General features: G+C 40.0%; 1 protein-coding gene across 1 annotated transcript in view; it reads left to right on the top strand.

Moving 5' to 3' along the window:
- FRRS1L (ferric chelate reductase 1 like) overlaps positions 1–7,059 on the top strand; it is a 32,078-nt gene extending 25,019 nt beyond the window's left edge. The window contains exons 5-6 of the mRNA XM_049774315.1: positions 1,601–1,847; positions 6,163–7,059. Of these exons, the coding sequence (XP_049630272.1) occupies positions 1,601–1,847; positions 6,163–6,335 (420 nt within the window). The 3' untranslated portion in view covers positions 6,336–7,059. The remainder of the gene's footprint in view (positions 1–1,600; positions 1,848–6,162) is intronic.
- Positions 7,060–18,525: the final 11,466 nt, after the last annotated feature.

Raw genomic sequence — 18,525 nt, 5'->3', positions numbered from 1 at the left:
TGGAAATTTCTTTCATTCAGTCGTTTAAATATGCCATTCCACTGTCTTCTTGCTTGAATTGTTTCAAATGGGAGATCTGGTTTGATTCTTATGTCCCTTCCTTTGTACTTGAGGTTTTTTTCTCCCTTATGGCTTTTAAGAGTTCATCTTTCTCTTTGTTTTTTTGCCATTTGGATTACTATGTGTCTTGGTGTTGGCTTATTAGGGTCTATTTTATTAGGGACTCTTTTTACTTCCTGGAATTGCATTGAGGTTTCTTTCCAGAGGGTTGGAAAATTTTCTGCTATTATTTCCCTGGCCACTTGTTCTTCCCCTTTCCCTGTTTCCTCCCCTTCTGGTATACCTACAATTCTTAGATTATTTCTTTTGTCTTTGTTTATTAAGTACTGGACTTTCTCTTCCAGTGCTTTGCCTTTTATATCCTTGTTGGTTTCCTGGACGGTTTTTGATTGCAGTTTTTCTTCGAGTTGTTCTATATGCTTTTCCAACTGTGAGATTCTACTCGTATAGCTTTTTACATTATTTATTATTTCCTTAAATTTCGTTTGTATGGAATTTCTCATATTCTGCAGCAGTTCTTCTCTTAGTTGGTTGATTTTTTCATCTATGGTTTTCTTGTACTCGTTGGCTAGTGCTTCTTTCATTTTATTTACCATGATTTGCATTTCTTTTTTCATGGTTGTTTTCAGATCTTCATCTCTTGGATCTGTTCATTTTGATGGACTTGTAAACTTGTTTGTGTTTCCTTCCATATCTCCAGATGTTAGGGTCTTCCTTGATTTACCCATATTTCTTTGCAATTCTTGGTGTTGCCTGGTTTGCAGGGCCTTTTAATTAGAGCGTGCTTTTGCCACCTGCCTTATTTGATATAGGTATTTCTGGTTTGTTTGGTATTTTGCTTCCAATTTTATGGGCTCTTAATTATTTAAGAAATTTGGGTGTTAGGTCTGAGCTGGCTAGACCTATATGTTATGTTAGACTATATTTGCACTGTTGGCATGGATGGGCGGGGCTTCCCTACCTGAAGCAGGCGGGGAAAACCAGGCTGGGGGTGGGGCCGTTAGTGTGGTTGGCGTGGGTGGGTGGGGCTTCCCTACCTGAAGCAGGCGGGGAAAACCCAGCTGGAGGGGGCTAGGGCCGTTCGCGCGGTCCTATATATTTTCTTTTAAAGTACCGCTTGTAAAAACAGCCTGGTGAAAGGTAAATGAAGATAGAGGGGCATTAGGTAGAGAAGTGGACACTGGTGAATGGAGTGGTATCAAAATATTGTATGCCTGAAACCCAATAACTTATTAATTTCACAGTGACTATATAAAATAAACTTACATTTAAAATACATTTTGTGGCATAATTTTTAATTATGGATGTAATAGAATGTCTGTTTCTGAAAGAAAGTCCTAATCATCAGAAAGGTTTCAAAGGATGAAGATGAGATTTTTTTGGGGGGCCACACTCAGCAATGCTCAGGGATCACTCCTAGTGGATTCAGGAGACCATATGGGATGCTGGAGTTCACCTCAGGTTGGCCCTACCCACTGTGCTATCACTAGGGCCAAAGAACGAGACATTGACCTTGACTTTTCTCTGTCATTGGCACTAGGGTGGTGATGATGTCATGGCCTGTGTTCATGATGATAATGGCAGGGTTCGAATACAGCACTTCTATAATGTCGGCCAGTGGGCAAAGGAAATTCAGAGAAATCCTGCCAGAGATGAAGAAGGAGTTTTTGAGAACAACCGGGTCACCTGCAGATTTAAACGTCCCGTGAATGTTCCTAGAGAAGAAACAATTGTCGATCTGCATTTGAGCTGGTATTACCTCTTTGCTTGGGGTCCCGCTATTCAAGGTAAGCTGACATCATGGCATCTGTATTAAGCAACAGAGTCATTATTTATGGAACAAGAGAGTGATAAGTACTTTGGATAATAATTAAAGAAAAAGAATCCTTTCTTCAGGTGATGGGAATGGACTTCCATACAATTCGACTAAAAAATTAGTTTATTGGGATTGGTGACATGGTACATAGACATAGAGATTAAGGTGCATGTCTTGTGCTCAGACATAGAGATTAAGGTGCATGCTTTGTGCTCAGATGACTCCAATTTAATCCCAGCACCACTTATGGCCCCCAAATCACTGCTAGAAGTGATCCCTGAATGCCAAAATGCCTCTCCCCCAAAGTAATACAGATGTGTAGCTGGAGTAGGACAAGCTGTCTTTGATGCTTTATGAAACCTCTGTATGCACTCTATATGGGGACATGGCTCTGTTTAATTTTTAAAAAGAAAGAAGGCTTCGTTCCCTCACTATTGTAACCTTAAATAGTCATTTTGTAGAGATTAAGAAAATCTATTCAGGATCCTCTAACTTAACACAGAAACATAAAGTTCAATTTTAGATCTGTCTCATTCCCAATGCAGGGGAGTACTCTTTGTTTGTTTGTTTGTTTGGGGGGGTCACACCGGGCATCGCTCAGGGGTTATCCTGGCTTTACGCTCAGAAATCGCTCCTGGCAGGCTCAGGGAACCATATGGGATGCCAGATTCGAACCACCACTGTCCTCCTGCATGCAAGGCAAACACCCTATATATCCTCTGTGCTCTCTCTTTGGCCCCAGGGGAGTACTCTTTTATTGGGGGGGGGGGTTGGGTCACGCCCAGCAGCACTCAGGGGTTACTCCTGGTTCTACACTCAGAAATCGCTCCTGGCAGGCTAGGGGGATCATATGGGATGCCGGGATTCGAACCACTGTCCTTCTGGAGGTAAGGCAAATGCCTTACCTCCATGCTATCTCTCCAGTTCCTGGGGAAGTACTCTTAATACTAAGATATAAAACATAAAAATACTGATCTGGAAAAGACTGCTGGAACCTTCTAAGACTGACACAGAGTGTGACATTACTGCTCATTTTATTCTAAAAATCTCAGATCTACCAAGTTTTCCATAATTCTAGCCCATTATTAATCTTCACATGTTAATGTCTCTAGGAATTGTCTAGCCATGAAATTAAATGCAGTTTCCAGTAGGTCTGTGACCCAGGATTGTGTATTTCTCACCAGCTCTCAGGTGATGCTAGCCTTTTAGTACTTCACTTTGGGTGGCAGAAGTCACTGGCATTTCTGCAGCAAAGAACCAATGATCAATGATATCATGATATCTTTTAGGGAAGGGTGGGAACCCATGGTCTGTAAACGGACTGACATGCTTCTCCCTGGCTCCCCCACCTGGCTGCCTTTATTATATAACCCTCCAAGGATGTCACCAATATAGATACGGTCCTTGGCAGAAAAGATTCCGCATCATGTTTAGAGAAAGTGAAAATCAAATCACGCCATGTCTTTAATATTCTCTGGCTGATCTGCTTAATGGCTTAACTAAGAAGAAAGTTGTTTGCAGTAATTATAATGAGAACTCTTTCTGGTAATTGCTTCTCCCTATCTGTATATTCATCAGCTATCCATGATTTAATGTTATCTTTTTCTTTCCTCTTTAAAGAGGAAATACCTTTTTCCTGTGTTTATTTCCCAGGTGTTTTTTTGTTTTGCTTTGTTTTTTGGGTTTTTGGGTCACACCCAGCGGAGCTCAGGGGTTACTCCTGGCTCTGTGCTCAGAAGTTGCTCCTGGCAGGTGGGGGGGGGAATCATATGGAATGCTGGTATTCGAATTTTGGATTTTAGACTGTCCTGTGTTGGCCTTGTGCAAGGCAAATGCCTTACCACTGTACTATTGTTCCAGCCATATTTCTCAGATTAAGAACAACAGAACTTTTCTGTTTTGAGTCCTTTTAGTACCCTAAATAAATGATATTTATTAAATAAATAATATCTCACCACCCTGGATAAATAAAATTAATTTTTTTAAATTGTTTTAGAGCCAGAGTAATAGTACAGTAGGTAGGTTATTTGTTCTGTAAAGCAGCTGACCTAAGTTTGATCCTGTCACTACATAAGGTCCCCAAGCTTGCCCGAAGTGATCCCTAAGTGCAGAACCAAGAGTAAGCCCTAAGCACCTGCTAGGTATGCCTCAAAACAACAATAAATAAATAAATAAAAATAAAAATAGTTTCAAATTTACTTAAAATAATGGGATTTAAAATCTAACACTTTAGATTTGAAGTTTGGTTCTTCCTCTTGGTAGGTATGTCTAGCCTTCCCTCCCCACCCCCTTTTAATGGGTGGGCTGCTACAACTGGCTGTGCTCAGGGCTTACTCCTGGTTCTCTGGTCAAGAATGTCTCCTGGCAGACTTCAGGGACCACATGGGTTGCTGGGAGTCTGTGTTAGGTGACGAATGATTGACATTACGTAGGAGAGGTGAGGGGGATCTATTGCACAAAGAATCTTGTGCAATCTGATTAGTTTTATTTGATTCAAACTGGAACCAGCATGGACCGTGGCATAGGGAATTGGTATATCTACGTTAGCAGATCTTCCCTAGCAATCAGTTCCTTAAGTTCTAACATTGAGTTCTCTTCCTTTTTTTCTTCTCTTTTCTCTTCTCTTTTCTGAATTCACATCTACCTTCATCTCCTTAATTCAATTTTCTTAGGGATTATTTGTAGGGGGAAATTTTTTTGGGGGCCACACCCAACAGTGCTCAGGGGTTACTCCTGGCTGTCTGCTCAGAAATAGCTCCTGGCAGGCACGGGGGACCATATGGGACACCGGGATTTGAACCAACCACCTTTGGTCCTGGATCGGCTGCTTGCAAGGCAAACACCGCTGTGCTATCTCTTTGGGCCCTGTAGGGGGAAATTATTTTCCACTTTATGATTCATTCTAATCAATGTCAGTCAGTATATAAGACAGCACTGTTTCCTTTGTAACCAGTTCAAAGATTTTCCTGTCAAAAAACTTGTTGGTATCTTCATTCTTCTTTCTGTTCTATTTTGTTTTTGTATGGGGCTATATCTGAAAATGCTCAGGATTATTCCTGGCTCTGCACTTAAGGAATCAAGGACTTAGGGGGGCACCATATGGAATACCAGGGATTGAACTTGTTCAGCAGTATGCAAGGCAAGTGCCCTACCTGCTATGCTATATCACTCTGGCCCCTCCTTTCTGTTCTATTTTACCCTACTCTGCCACACAGACTCATAGGCATACATAAAACACAACCCATTGGGACATGCTAGCATTCTATAAAATAGTAAGAAACATTCCAGCTCTGAGGGACTCTCAGGAATTGTTGATAATGAGTATATAAAATATATATTTGAGTGGGAAAAAATCAATAACTCTGAAGAGATAGTACAGTACAGGCACTTTTCTTCCATGTCCTGACTCCAGTTTGATCTCTAGCACTGAATATGTTTTGCCAAGAGTGCTAAGCACAGAGCCAGGGTAACTCCTGAACTATTTGGTTTGACACTCCCCCAAAATAAAAAGCAAAACAAAACAAAATTTGAAATTTGTAATCAAAACATAGTATGCTGTTTGGGATGAATCATTTGAAATTATATATAGACCATGAAAATAGACTTTATGCTGGAGTGATAGCACAGCAGCAGGGCATTTGCCTTGCATACTGCCAACCTGGGACAGAGCCAGGTTTGATCTTCAGCATTACATATGATACCCTGAGCCTACCAGGAACAATTTCTGAGCTCTGAGCCAGGAGTAATCACTGAGCATTGCTGGGAGTGACCCCACACACACACACACACACACAAAAATAGATCTTATATATAAAAACAAAGTAGTCTTAAGACTGGAATTGCAGTAGCATTGTTCTAATAGGAATTCATGAGAGCCAGTGTTTTTGATTAAATTGAACTAGTTTAGGGGCTGGAGCAGTGGTGCAAGCGGTAAGGTGTCTGCCTTGCCCACGCTAGCCTAGGATGGACCACGGTTCAATCCCCCGGTGTCCCATATGGTTCCCCAAGCCAGGAGCGATTTTTGAGCACATAGCCAGGAGTAACCCGAGTGTCATCAAATGTGGCCAAAAAAATCCCTAAATAAATAAATAAATTGAACTAATTTATATGCTTTTCATTAAGCATATAATTTATCAGGAATTCTAATTACTCCCATAATTGATTATATATCCTTATAAACATGCTTTACATATTCAACAAGACTATGACTTAATATTTTGATTGTATATATCACTGTAAATCTGTACTTTTTTTAATTGCTTTTTTCCTTTTTATTTTTATTAAAGGTTCTATCACTCGACATGATATAGACTCACCACCAACTTCTGAGCGTGTTGTCAGTATTTACAAGTATGAAGACATTTTCATGCCATCTGCTGCCTATCAGACCTTCTCCTCTCCATTTTGTTTGCTTCTTATTGTTGCCCTAACTTTCTACTTATTGATGGGAACCCCTTAATTGTAGTTGTGAAGCAAATAATGAGATGGAGTAGAAAGTCCTTAGTATACATAACTTTTAAAAGGCAATGTAGTATAATTTTAACTTACATTATTTAAAAAAAAAAAAAAGACTCGTGATTTTGGTTTTGCCAAAGTAGTCAAGCTGCTTTTCCAGAAAAAGATTATTACACCATGGTTTTAGAAAAAAAAAGTTTTTCAAAAAAGTTTTTTAATTGAGCTTATAGTGTCTCTGTGTTGGCTTGATAAAAATTATTATTGTCATGTTACTGAACAGAATTTGAGACCCAGAGGGTTATCTATTTATAACCCACATGCCATGTAGCCTTAGCTAGGTAGTGAAATAATATGATATATAGCAAGATAAAGAATGAGCTAGGTATAAAGACTATTTTTTTTAAGAATAAAAATTTAGTCTTCCAAATAGCTCAAAAGAGGGTCTTGGTATGATAACCCTAAGTCCATAGTCAGCCTTTCAGACAGAAGAATATTTCAGATTTCTATAAAGTAAAAATGCTTTTGGCTGTTTATACAGTGCTGAGGAGAAAGGGTGAGATTACAGCGATGTGGAAATGTTTTATGTTTGTTCAGAATTGTTGGGCAAGAGAGAGAACAGGAATCAAGGTGCTTACTTTGCACTTGGCTGACCTAAATCTCATCCCCTCCACAATTTGTGGGTCCCTGACACCAAGAGTGAACCTTGATCACAGAGCGAGAATAAGCCCGAGCACTGAATGTGACCCAAAAACAAAAACACAAACAAAAGTTTTTCCAGTTAGAAACTAATAATTTTTACTACTAGAAAGGATTAGAAATAAAATTGTGAATAGTACTTCTGGTACTTGCCTCATATGTGATTGATCCTGTTTTGATCCCTGATACCCTGGTATGGTACCAGGCCCAAAGACTAAAAAAGAAAAAAGAAAAATAAGTGCTTCTTAAAATATAAAATAATATCAATGATAAAAATAGATGGCATTCTAGCAATTAGGATTTGGAGTCTTGCAACATTAGTTTATAAACTGTCGTTTTTAGCTGTTATAATTTAGTTTTTTCTCTTACTATGTTTTATTTATTTATTAATTTTGGGGGCCACAGTCAGCAGTGCTTAGTGCTTATTCCTGGCTCTCAGTTTAGGATCAATCCTAAGCTTGTAGGGCACAGATGACAATATACAGTGTCAAAAATCAGACCCATTTGGGCCACATGTAAGGCAAGTGCCTTACCCACTGCACTATCATCTCCTTAGCCCCCTGTCACTGTATTTTATAAATTATTCACCTGTAGTCACATCTAATTGTGTTGCTGCGGTTGACATGCCTTGAATAAGATTAAAAATGTATTATAGCCGGGCGTGGTGGCGGGGGCCTGTAGTCCCAGCTACTCGGGAGGCTGAGGCCGGAGGATCGCTTGAGTCCAGGAGTTGTGGGCTGCAGTGCGCTATGTCGATCGGGTGTCCGCACTAAGTTCGGCATCAATATGGTGACCCTCCCCGGAGCGGGGGACCACCAGGTTGCCTAAGGAGTGGCAAACCGGCCCAAGTTGGAAACGGAGCAGGTCAAAGCTGATCAGTAGTGGGATCGAGCCTGTGAATAGCCACTGCACTCCAGCCTGGGCAACATAGCGAGACCCTGTCTCTTAAAAAAAAGAAAATAAAGAGAAAAAGAAAAAAAAAGTATTATAGGAGACAAATCAACTTAATAAAAGTTTAAGGCATTTTGATAATAACATTTTGAATATTTAGAATAGAAGCTTTTCAAAGATTTTCTTTGTTTTCTTTTTGTTGTTTTTAATTAGAAAATGGGAAATTCAGTGTAATGAATTCACCTAGTGTATCCATTCAAAACGTTCAGTTTTGTAAATTGGACTGGCAGTCAGCATAATTTGTAATAATGCATTGACTTAAAGCATTTCCTTTCTCCAAAGGAATCCAGATGTCCCTTTGTTCCCAAGTCTGTGCTAATTGCCCATTTTAAGGAAAAGAGCTAATGGGTCTAGCTGCAGTTTGCTGGAGCATTTCCATTATTGAGTATGAAAGTTATCTGACCGGCTCCCCTGTTTTTAAGCTGTCTCCACCTTTGTGAATAAATAGCTGTAAGGATTTCTAATGACATCCTTGGAATTCATGTGAGGCATGAATATCCTCCTATGAAGAGAGCTTTCAAAGTTTTCTGGAAGAACTACACAAAACTAATGAAAACAAGATACTGTGGCACCGCAGATTTACCAAGCTCATTGAAGAAATGGTGATACATCTCACTGTGGATTGGGAAAGGGGGGAATGGCACAAATGAAATGATACCAAGTGAGTGATGGATCTGAATAGGATTTAAATTAAGTTTATCTGGGGTTTTTTGTTTGTTGGTTGGTTTGGTTTGGTTTGGTTTTTGTGCCACACCCAGTGACACTCAGGGGCTACTCCAGGCTATGCACTTAGAAATCACTCTAGGCTTGGGGGTCCATTTGGTACGCTGGGGGATCGAACCCTGGTCTGTCCTAAGTTAGCACCTAGGCTAGCGTCACCGCTCAGGCCCCAGGTTATCTGGTTTTGAAGTCTGTGGATTCCTGCAAACTACAATAGCATTGAAATCCTGATCTCTGGTCCAGCTTAAGATTGCTTATGGATCATTTTCTATGCTAGGGAAGTGGCTTAGTATTGAGGAGACTGAGCATGAGGCACCCATGTTGTAAATATTAAAGCAAATATTTTTCTATTTTACACATAAAATATTTCAGCTGTAAGTGAGTAAAAAACATTAAAACAATTTTCAGTGAGGAAAGGAATCAAGAAAAAGATTTATTTTTCTTCTGTTTGCATTGCAAGTCAAGCTAATTAACTCTTCCATTGTTTGTACTTTGATGATCAGTTTTGCATATCTGTGCTGTAGAAATAGCAATGCCTTCTTATTGCCAGCCAGGTAAAATGTAAACCAACTTTTATAGTTTCTAGTGGCACCATTTGGCGTCATTCCTCACTTGCTGTGTTCTAGTAAGACTGAACTCCTCTCACTTTTGCAGACCTGCTTACATGGTGTTTTCTGCACTTAATTACCACTTCCTGTACTTGTTGAACTCCTACTTACCTTTCAAGTAATAACTTATATATTTCTTCCTCCAGTGCCCTGGACAAGGGTTAAATCTCTGGTAAAGGTGCTTGTAGCACACGGGGCTTGCCCATCATGATATTCATCCCGCTGTACTTGAATGGTCTGGCTGGTCTGGGACCATTCTTGTTACTCTTCATTGTAACAAATAATTCTAGCAGGCACTCAAACAAACATCTGTGAAATGAATTAATATATAAAACTATGTTTCTACATTAAGTCTTATTCTGAAGGTTTGTATTTCTTATACACTCCCAAACTGGCTAATGTTTTATATTCTTCCACCTTTGAGCAAATGTTAATCCTTTCTCTAGGCAATACTGAACTCTGGACATAGAGATATCATTCCCAACAGTGCTATTAACTCTGCAAAACAAAGGTGATATTTTAAATGTAAGTGTACAGAAATATGAATTCACACATCAGAGGTGAAGAATGGCATTGAGACACATCCCAACATGTCTGTTTTAGACATGTCAACGATGCCAAGACTTTATATTCTCTATTCTAACCTAAAGAAAGAGATTAGATTTCTATTTGTCTCTATATTTTATTTTCTGATATAGAACTTGTTATAGGGAAATAGCCAGCATTTTTTATAAATGCCTAGATTAAAATTACTAGCTAAATGTATTTAGTGCTTTAAGGACAGGCAGGAGAGTGGATAAGACGCTTACTTTGCACAGGGCCAACCCAAGTTCAATCCTCAGCATCCCATATGGTCCCCTGAACATTGACTGGAGTCACTCCTGAGTGCAAAGCCAGGACTAAAGCCTGAGAATATACCTGGATGTGGCCCCAACACAAACAAAAATAGTGACTTTAGTGCTGTCCTAAGCACATTGAATTAACTTATTTTTAAAACAACAACTACATGAAGGATATTTTATTTTACAGATGAAGAAATTGTGGTTAATTTTGACATAAATTACTGCTGGCAAGGACCTTAGACACCACTTAATCCAATGTGCTTATTTTATAAAAGGGCAGGTCTCAGAAGATTATGATTTTCTTTACATTCATGCCTTTGTGCACATTCATAAAAATGTAATTAAATGCTGCCCAAAGCAGTGTTACTGTGGGTGGAGAGTACTTGCCTTGCATGCATCCAACCCGGGGTTGATCCTCAGCACCACAAACCCTGCTAAAAGTCATTCCTGAGTACAGAGCCAAGAATAAACCCAGAGCATAGTCCCCAACCTGGGAAAAAAAATAACCACCAGTGTATTAAATAGAACTCACTATCCACATTCAAATTATCCACTTACTTTTTTGCCCCTTTAGTTTACGATAAATAGAAAATAGTGCTACTTATATTTATATTCGGGGAAAGGGGTACTTTTAAAGGGGGCACACTCAGTAATGTTCAGAGGTTACTCCTAGTTCTGCATTCAGGAATCACTTTTGCTGGGCTCAGGGGACCATATGGGATACCGAAGATTGAATCCAGGTCAGTAACATGCAAGGCAAGTGCCCTACTCTCTATGCTACTATTCTGGCCCCAAAAGACATATGTATTACTATCAACTTTCTTCCCCAAAACATTTTGATTCTGGGGATGGAGAAATAGTACAGCAGGTAGGGTGCTTGCCTTGCATACAGCCAACCCGGATTCCATCCCCGGCATCCCATATAGTCAGTCCCCTGAGCTTGCCAGGAGTGATTCCTATGTGCAGGGCCAGGAGTAACCACTGAGAACTGCCAGGTGTAGCCCCAAAACAAAACAAATACATTTTGATTCTTTTGTTTTGTTTTGTTTTGGGGCCACACCCAGCAGTGCTCAGGGGTTACTCCTGGCTCTCTGCTCAGGAATAGCTCCTGGCAGGCACAGGGGACCATATGGGACACCGGGATTCGAACCAACCACATTAGGTCCTGGATCGGCTACGTGCAAGACAAACACTGCTGTGCTATTTCTCTGGGCCCACATTTTGATTCTTTATTGGTCAGTTTAATTCTTTTAATATTTTTAAAATGATATGTAGGGGCCAGAGCACTTTCAGCTGTGGCCCCAAAACAAATGAATTAATAATGATATGCAGATAAGATATGATTGGCCGAATATATTTTTCTCAGTTAATTCTTAAATGCGGCTAGCCTGAAACCAGGGTATCCTCCCTAATCCCTTTTATGCTCTACTATAGTGTCAAAGATGAATTTATAAACATGATACTAGATGAAAGGCAGGAGCCACATTTAACTGTTTGCAGTGAGAGAATCAGAAAGTTGGAACTATGCAAGGATGAATCTCCCTCCTGGATGGCTTTTAAAGTTCCTCGCTTGTCTTCACAGTTTTGTGCTAGTGAGATGTTTTAGCTGCTGCTCATTCTTAGCTTTAGGCTTGGAATTGACAATTTTTTTTTCTGTAAAGAGACAGTTACTGAGTACTTTTCAGCCACTGCAGTGCCTGTTTCTTTTATTCCCTTCTCTTCCCAATGCATAAAACACTGAGCATGGCTGTGTTCTTAAAAAACTTCATTGATGCTGAGATTTAAATTCCATCTACTTTCCACAGGTCACAATCATTCTGTGTGTTGTTTGATAAATATTCAACATGTTTCAGCCTTCCTAACTTGTGGCATAACAGGTTGAACAGCCTCAGTCCATGGATTCATATCATCTTAATATGGTTTGGTCAATTTATTACAGGTAAATTGTAAACATCAGAAATTCATAAGATAAATTATAGTTGATGATGGATATCCTGAGAAAGGCTTCCCCAAGCATCCTAGTAGTTTTTTCAAGTTTATAGGCAAGAAGTGGCAGCAAGAGTACCAGGGAACCAACAATTTTCTCTAAGTGCTGGCAGGCAAAAATGACTTACTGATTAATTGTTCTTCATGGTGGGAATGATAATATCTGAGTTGTCATTAGCTTTTTTCTAGCCATTTAAAAAAGTAAAAAATCTACACATATAACTATGGCATCGAACTGTGTAAATAAGGGGAAAAATATTTGAGAGCTGCCACAGTAGGTCGAATACTGAGCTGTGTTCTACTTTGTTGTATATAAATGTATTTAATATCCTTGTTCTCTAAACAGTATTGGTCACATTTAGTGAACCAGTTGATTATTTTCAGTATAGTTGTATATATTTGTAAATACATGATGAGGTGTGTATGTGTGTGCTGAAAACATAAATGCCTGTATCTACCACAGCCATTTCTATTAAGGTCATATCTGTTTCAGATTTTCTAAATATTTTAAGCTCAAAATAAAATCATTGTGCATCATTGCAAGCAAAACAGCTCTTGAGTTCATTGTAATTTAGGTTGTAAAAAAGATTCCTGGATTCTTTATTAAGCCTTGCCTCCTTCATTGTACATTATATGAATTGTTGAGTGTGTTTGATGTATGATCATTGGGTTTGATGACATACTGTTACTTTCTTATACTGTTAAGACATTTACAACTCATGTGTTAGCTGAGTAAATGGCATGTTGATACAGTCTATACATTTTCTATTTAAATTAGATTCTTTACGCAGTTATTCAATGATCTGGTTTTAAGTAGGACTTCTCCATTTTTATATTTAACAGATGAGTGTAAGTTGCTTCTCTTGAAAATAGTGGGTAAGCTCATGTGATTTTTAAATATGGTATATGCAAGTGCATCATTGATCATTGGGGGATTCTTTTCCCTTAAAGTATACCAATGCTTGACTAATATCTTTATATTCATGGCTGGGTATTTGCAGCTAAGAGAATAGCTGTTCAGTTCCACTCTTCTGAAGAGTCAGTGGTTATCAAGGGTCATTGCGCTACTGCAGTGGTGTGGTTGTGACTTCTGCCCAGGTCACAAGAGCCTATGATACTGTTCATCACAGAGTACCCTGGTCACCCAGGAGACTGTGCACCGCTCTCCACATGCCTTATTCCAACATGTGCACTGAGAATGCTGGAACAATCTGGCTCTAGGAGTATTCAGAGACCTTTTGGAGACTATCTGCAAAAGAATTATTTTGTAAAAACTATGCCTTTAAAATAGACATTGATGGGTTATATTGTTTTTTAATAATTGTGTTCTTGATAATATTTATTTGTGGTTGATTTGGATATTTATGACTTTATAAGCCTGTTACCTGTCGATTTTTACTCTAAACTGTGTGGCACCTTACTAATAATAAATTAATGGATTTTCTACATATGTCAAGCTATTGTAGCAGTATTCTTCCATGTGACCTACAGGGTTATTCTACCCATTTTTCATCACAAATATTTTTATCTATAGAAGGTGATGTCATATTAGACTATATATTGGCTAGAAATTAAACTAATATAATTTGTTCACACGGTTTGAAATTCTTTCTGATGCTGTAATTAAAGTTAGTTTATAATTCCTTATTCTTTGCTCTAGTGCCTTTTTGGTTTCCTGTTTGTTTTATGTCCTTTCATTAGTGAAATTTTCTGACTTCTTGTTCACTAGGGAAGATGACAGTTTGTCTTGTTTGCTGCAGAAGCAAGTCATGCTGTAGTCTAGTAAAAATCCTTTTAGAGGGCCTCGAGAGATAGCACAGTGGTGTTTGCCTTGCAAGCAGCCAATCCAGGACCAAAGGTGGTTGGTTCAAATCCCGGTGTCCCATATGGTCCCCCGGGCCTGCCAGGAGCTATTTCTGAGCAGACAGGCAGGAGTAACCCCTGAGCACCACCGGGTGTGACCCCAAAACAAAACAACAACAACAACAAAAATCCTTTTAGAGAAACAATTTGCAAAATGTATCTATATTTATAGCTTTAGCTTTATACCTTTATGGTTGCTAAACATAACTCTAACCCAGTGACCACCTCCCGCAAATATATAGCCAATTAATTTTTGATAAAGGAGCCAAGAGCATGAAGTAGAATAAAGTCTTTAACAAATGGTGTTGGGCAATTGGATGACCACATATAAGAAATAAAGCATATCTCACACCTACACAAGTCAATTTGAAGTGGATCAAATGCCTTGAGATTAGACCTGAATCTATGAAGTACATTGAGAAAAACATACGTAGAGCATTCTAAGACATAGACATTAAAAGACGTATTCAATGATAGGATGTCAATAGCAAAGGCTATAGGAACAAATTTCAATAAATGGGACTACATCAACTAAAAAGTTTCTGTATGACAAAAGAAACATGGGCTAAAACTGAAAGACAGCTGAGTATAAAACTAGTGACTCTTTTCTCCTCCACAGTAGCTCTGGAAACTCCCAGAAAATTGGGCCCATGCAGCATTGCATTACTGTGTCTGAGCATTGAACCAACTGCATAGCACAGTAGGGCCAACTCTCAGTTGGGAGTGGTTGCCATGTTCCCTGAGTACTGTCTTTGAGAGCCCTCTCCCCCATCAAAGGATAAAATATGAAAACATAAAAATCAAAAATTGTCCTGAACCAAGGGACCTGAATGTCTGGATCTTATTATATGCTTCCTTTAGGCCTGTTGAGAGTGGAGGAGGGACCAAAGAAATGAGCAAGAAACCTCCTCAAAGGAGGTGAAAGCCAGCACTGAAGGACTGGTAAGAAGCCACCTCTTCATCTTCTATATTAGGAAGCCTAAAGATTATACCAAAAGTACCAAAACTGATGGTGGGAAATGAGCACGTGGGAGGGATGTTGCACTTTGTATGACTGAAACTCAATCATGAATAATTTTATATCTGGAACAAAACCCCCATAACTGTTTTAGGAACAATCTTGTAACCACAGTGTCTAAATAAAGTAACTTAAAAAATGAGAGAAAAAAACAAACCATAGGGGCCAGAGTGATAGCACAGCGGTAGGGCATTTGCCTTGCACGTGGCTGACCTGGGTTTGATCCCCGGCATCCTATAAGGTCCCCCAAGCCTGCCAGGAACGATTTCTAAGTGCAGAGCCAGGAGCAACCCCTGATCTCTGGATGTGGCTCAAAAAAAAGATAAGAAAAAAAGAAATATATATATCTACATATATATATTTCATATAAAACAAACAAAATAACTCCAAAAGTAGCAAAACCAAAAAAGAACGGGCTACCCATTATTTCAGAAATGTAAAGGTAAACTACTATGAAAGCACTGTAGAAAGAAGAAGATGGGACTGCTATATTTTTAATTAAAAATCTTAAAGAAGGGGCTGGAGCTATAGCACAGCTGCTTTTGCCTTGCAAGCTGCCTATCCAGGACCGAAGGTGGTTGGTTCAAATCCCGGGATCCCATATGGTCCTCCATGCCTGCCAGGAGCTATTTCTGAGCAGATAGCCAGGAGTAACCCCTGAGCGCCATCGGGTGTGGCCCAAAACCCAAAAAAATAAATAAATAAAAATAACCTCCCTGGCAAGGAAGGTGGGAGAAAATTCTTAAAGCAGGGGCAGGATAGATAGCATGGAGGTAGGGAGTTTGCCTTGCATGCAGAAGGATGCTGGTTTGGATCCTGGCATCCTATATGATCCCCCGAGACTGCCAGAAGTGATTTCTGAGCGTAGAGTCAGGAGTGGCCCCTGAGCGCTGCCGGATGTGATCCAAAAACCAACCATCCGATCAAAAACCTTAAACCAGGGACCGGAGCATTGGTGGCGCAGGCCATAGGGAGTTTGCCTTGCATGTGCTAAAGTAGGATGTACTGTGGTTCGATCCCCCCTCATCCTATAGCCAAGGAGCGATTTCTGAGCTAAATCACTGAGAAACCTGCTAGATGAAAATTTATCTGGCCTAACAAAAATGAGCTTTCCTCAGGAATTTACACTCCCTTCTTGAGACTGCTCTTACGGGGCTGGAGAGATAGCATGGAGGTAAGGCATTTGCCTTGCATGCAGAAGGACAGTGGTTCGAATCCCGGCATCCCATATGCCGCCCCCCACCCCCGACCCCGAGCCTGCTAGGGGGTGATTTCTGAGCGTAGAGCCAGGAGTAAACCATGAACACTGCCAGGTGTGAACCAAACCAAAATGAAACAAAACAAACAAACAAAAAAAGACTGACTGCTCTTACATTCTACTGTCAAAATCTATGATAGGAAAAAAGTAATTCAATAAAAGTAAATGAATAAACAAAGTGTGATTTACCTGGGTTAGCTTTGTGTCTGGCTAGCTTTGTGACTAATCATAGGATATTCATAGACCAGAGTAGAAGTTCAATAAATGTTTTCTGAGGAAGTGAATGAATAAGTAGTGTCTTTTCCAAATATACTGTGCCACAATTTAGCTAGGAGGCAGATGAGAGGGAGGGGTTTGAGACCCTTGGGAGAGAGAAAAAGCTACACTGGTGATGGCTGTGGTGTTGGAATTATGTCCATGAAACCTTTTATTTGTTGTTTGTTTGGGGGCCACACCCGACAGTTCTCAGGAGTTACTCCTGGATCTGCACTCAGAAATCGCCCCTGGTAGGCTCAGGGGAACCATATGGGATGTAGGAGATCGACCCAGGTTGGCTGCATGCAAGGCAAATACCCTGCTGCTGTGCTATCGCTCTGACCCTCTGAAAAACCATTATTAATAGTACCATAAGCCTAAGAAAATAAAAACAATGTAATAAAAGATGTTCACTGAATTTAGGGGAAAAAAAAAACAAATCAACTGGTGCTGAAATATCAGCTTGTTTCTGTTGGGTATATCTTTTTTTTTTTCCTCCTGTTTTTGGGTCACACCTGGCGATGCTCAGAAATCACTCCTGGCAGGCTCTGGAGGAACTTATGGGATGCCGGGATTTGAACCACTGTCCTGCATGCAAGTCAAACGCCTAACCTTCACGCTATCTCTCCAGCCCTGTAAGAGCAGTCTTAAGAAGGGAGTGTAAAATCCTGAGGGAAGCCATTTTTTTTTAGGCCAGATAAATGTTCATCTAGCAGGTTTCTCAGTGATTTAGCCTTTGCTCCTGTAAGAGTTCCATGCTTGGTGCTAGATATTCTACTGGAGACCTGTCATTTCTATTGCTTTTGTCACTAGAACAGTTTTGAACTGTTTGGCAATGTTGCCCACGGCTTGCCTATCTGCCTACTGGTATCTTTGCCTGCTGGCAGATAGCTTGTGGTGGAAATTCCTGAACCTGTTTTATCTCCCTAATCTGTGTGGATTATTTTCAGAATCACGCTCCCTCTACAATGTGCAAGTCAACAAGAGTACAAAAGAACTTCATATTAACCCAGAGCTTCCTCTTTTTCATTCAATACTAAGATAAGAAAAATTGACATTGGGGGTTTAATCGACCTGATCCAGGTCTTTAAAATAAACAAACAGGGGCTGGAATGATAGCACAGCAATAGGGCATTTACTTTGCATGCGGCTGACCCAGGAAAGACCTGGGTTTGATCCCCAGTGTCCCATATGATCCCCCAAGCCAGGAGTGAGGAGAAACCCCTGAGCATCATTGAGTGTGGCCCAAAAAATAAAATAAAACAAACAACACAGACACACACAGAGGAAAAGACTGATCTAGAGTGCTATCAGGAAATTTCTTTGTTTTTGCTTTTTTGGGTCACACCCAGCAGTGCTCAGAGGTTACTCCTGGATCTATACTCAGAAATAGCTCCTGGCAGGCTTGGGGGACCATATGGAATGTTGGGATTTGAACCACGGTCCTTCTGCATGCAAGGCAAATGCCCTACCTCCATGCTATCTCTCTGGCCCCACTATCAGGAATTTTGATTAAGAAGCCAAAAATGTAATTTAGAGGTAGAGTATTTACCTTGCATGTGTGAGGTCCTGGGTTCTATCCCTACTAACACACACAAAGGACTGAATCCAAACTTTTCTTTTTTGATTTCTGGCCCATACCTGGCTGTGCTCAGATTTGTACTCTATGCTCTGTGCTTAGGGATCATTCTAGGTGGTGGGGTACATGCTCTAGAATGCAGGGGACCTGGATTTCAGCCCCAGGTTTGTGACATTATGGACTTCCAGCACCATCTAGCTAGGAGTAGTCCTTGAACACCACTGGGTATGGCCCCCAAACAAATAAACAAACAAAAACAACTAAAAAGGAATTTAGATTACTCCCCAACAACAATCTTGTGCACAGTGGGGGCACATCATTAGCACATTACAGTTCACAAAGGAACTTTGACAAATATGCCTGCAAACCCCATGTCACATTTGATATAGTAACTAGGAGTATAGAAATGAAAGCCACA

This window comes from Suncus etruscus, chromosome 1 (genome assembly GCF_024139225.1).
Source record: "Suncus etruscus isolate mSunEtr1 chromosome 1, mSunEtr1.pri.cur, whole genome shotgun sequence".
Taxonomy (NCBI): Eukaryota; Metazoa; Chordata; class Mammalia; order Eulipotyphla; family Soricidae; genus Suncus; species Suncus etruscus.
This window is presented reverse-complemented; position numbering and strand designations above follow the sequence as displayed.